Raw genomic sequence first — 288 nt, 5'->3', positions numbered from 1 at the left:
AAAACTTTCCATTCCACACTCTAATCCACTAACCTGGGGGTTAAGTGGCGCATTGAAACACCTCCGCTGAAAAGCATTTAGTTCCTGGTCGTTAAGGAGATTGTCGTTGTCTGTGTCACAGATCTGTGTCAGGAGAGAAGGAATTTTTTGTTGTAATACATACTGTGATTAGAGAACTAGTAAAGAGTAAAAATGTGAACCTTGAAATATCAAGATATCTGCATCAAGTTTTTTTTCTTTATCTTTCAGTGTAAATGAAGATCAAGCAAAATCTTATGTACTCTGTAA

The 288-nt window shown here is 36.1% G+C and overlaps 1 protein-coding gene across 1 annotated transcript in view; it reads right to left on the bottom strand.

The window, feature by feature from the left end:
• LOC119589095 (mitochondrial Rho GTPase 1-like) overlaps nt 1-288 on the bottom strand; it is a gene marked incomplete in the record, with an annotated part of 21,050 nt that overhangs the window by 12,930 nt on the left and 7,832 nt on the right. The window contains 1 exon segment of the mRNA XM_037937670.1: nt 34-123. Within this exon segment, the coding sequence (XP_037793598.1) occupies nt 34-123 (90 nt within the window).

The sequence above is a fragment of the Penaeus monodon genome, chromosome 25 (genome assembly GCF_015228065.2).
Source record: "Penaeus monodon isolate SGIC_2016 chromosome 25, NSTDA_Pmon_1, whole genome shotgun sequence".
In the NCBI taxonomy this organism is placed as follows: Eukaryota; Metazoa; Arthropoda; class Malacostraca; order Decapoda; family Penaeidae; genus Penaeus; species Penaeus monodon.
This window is presented reverse-complemented; position numbering and strand designations above follow the sequence as displayed.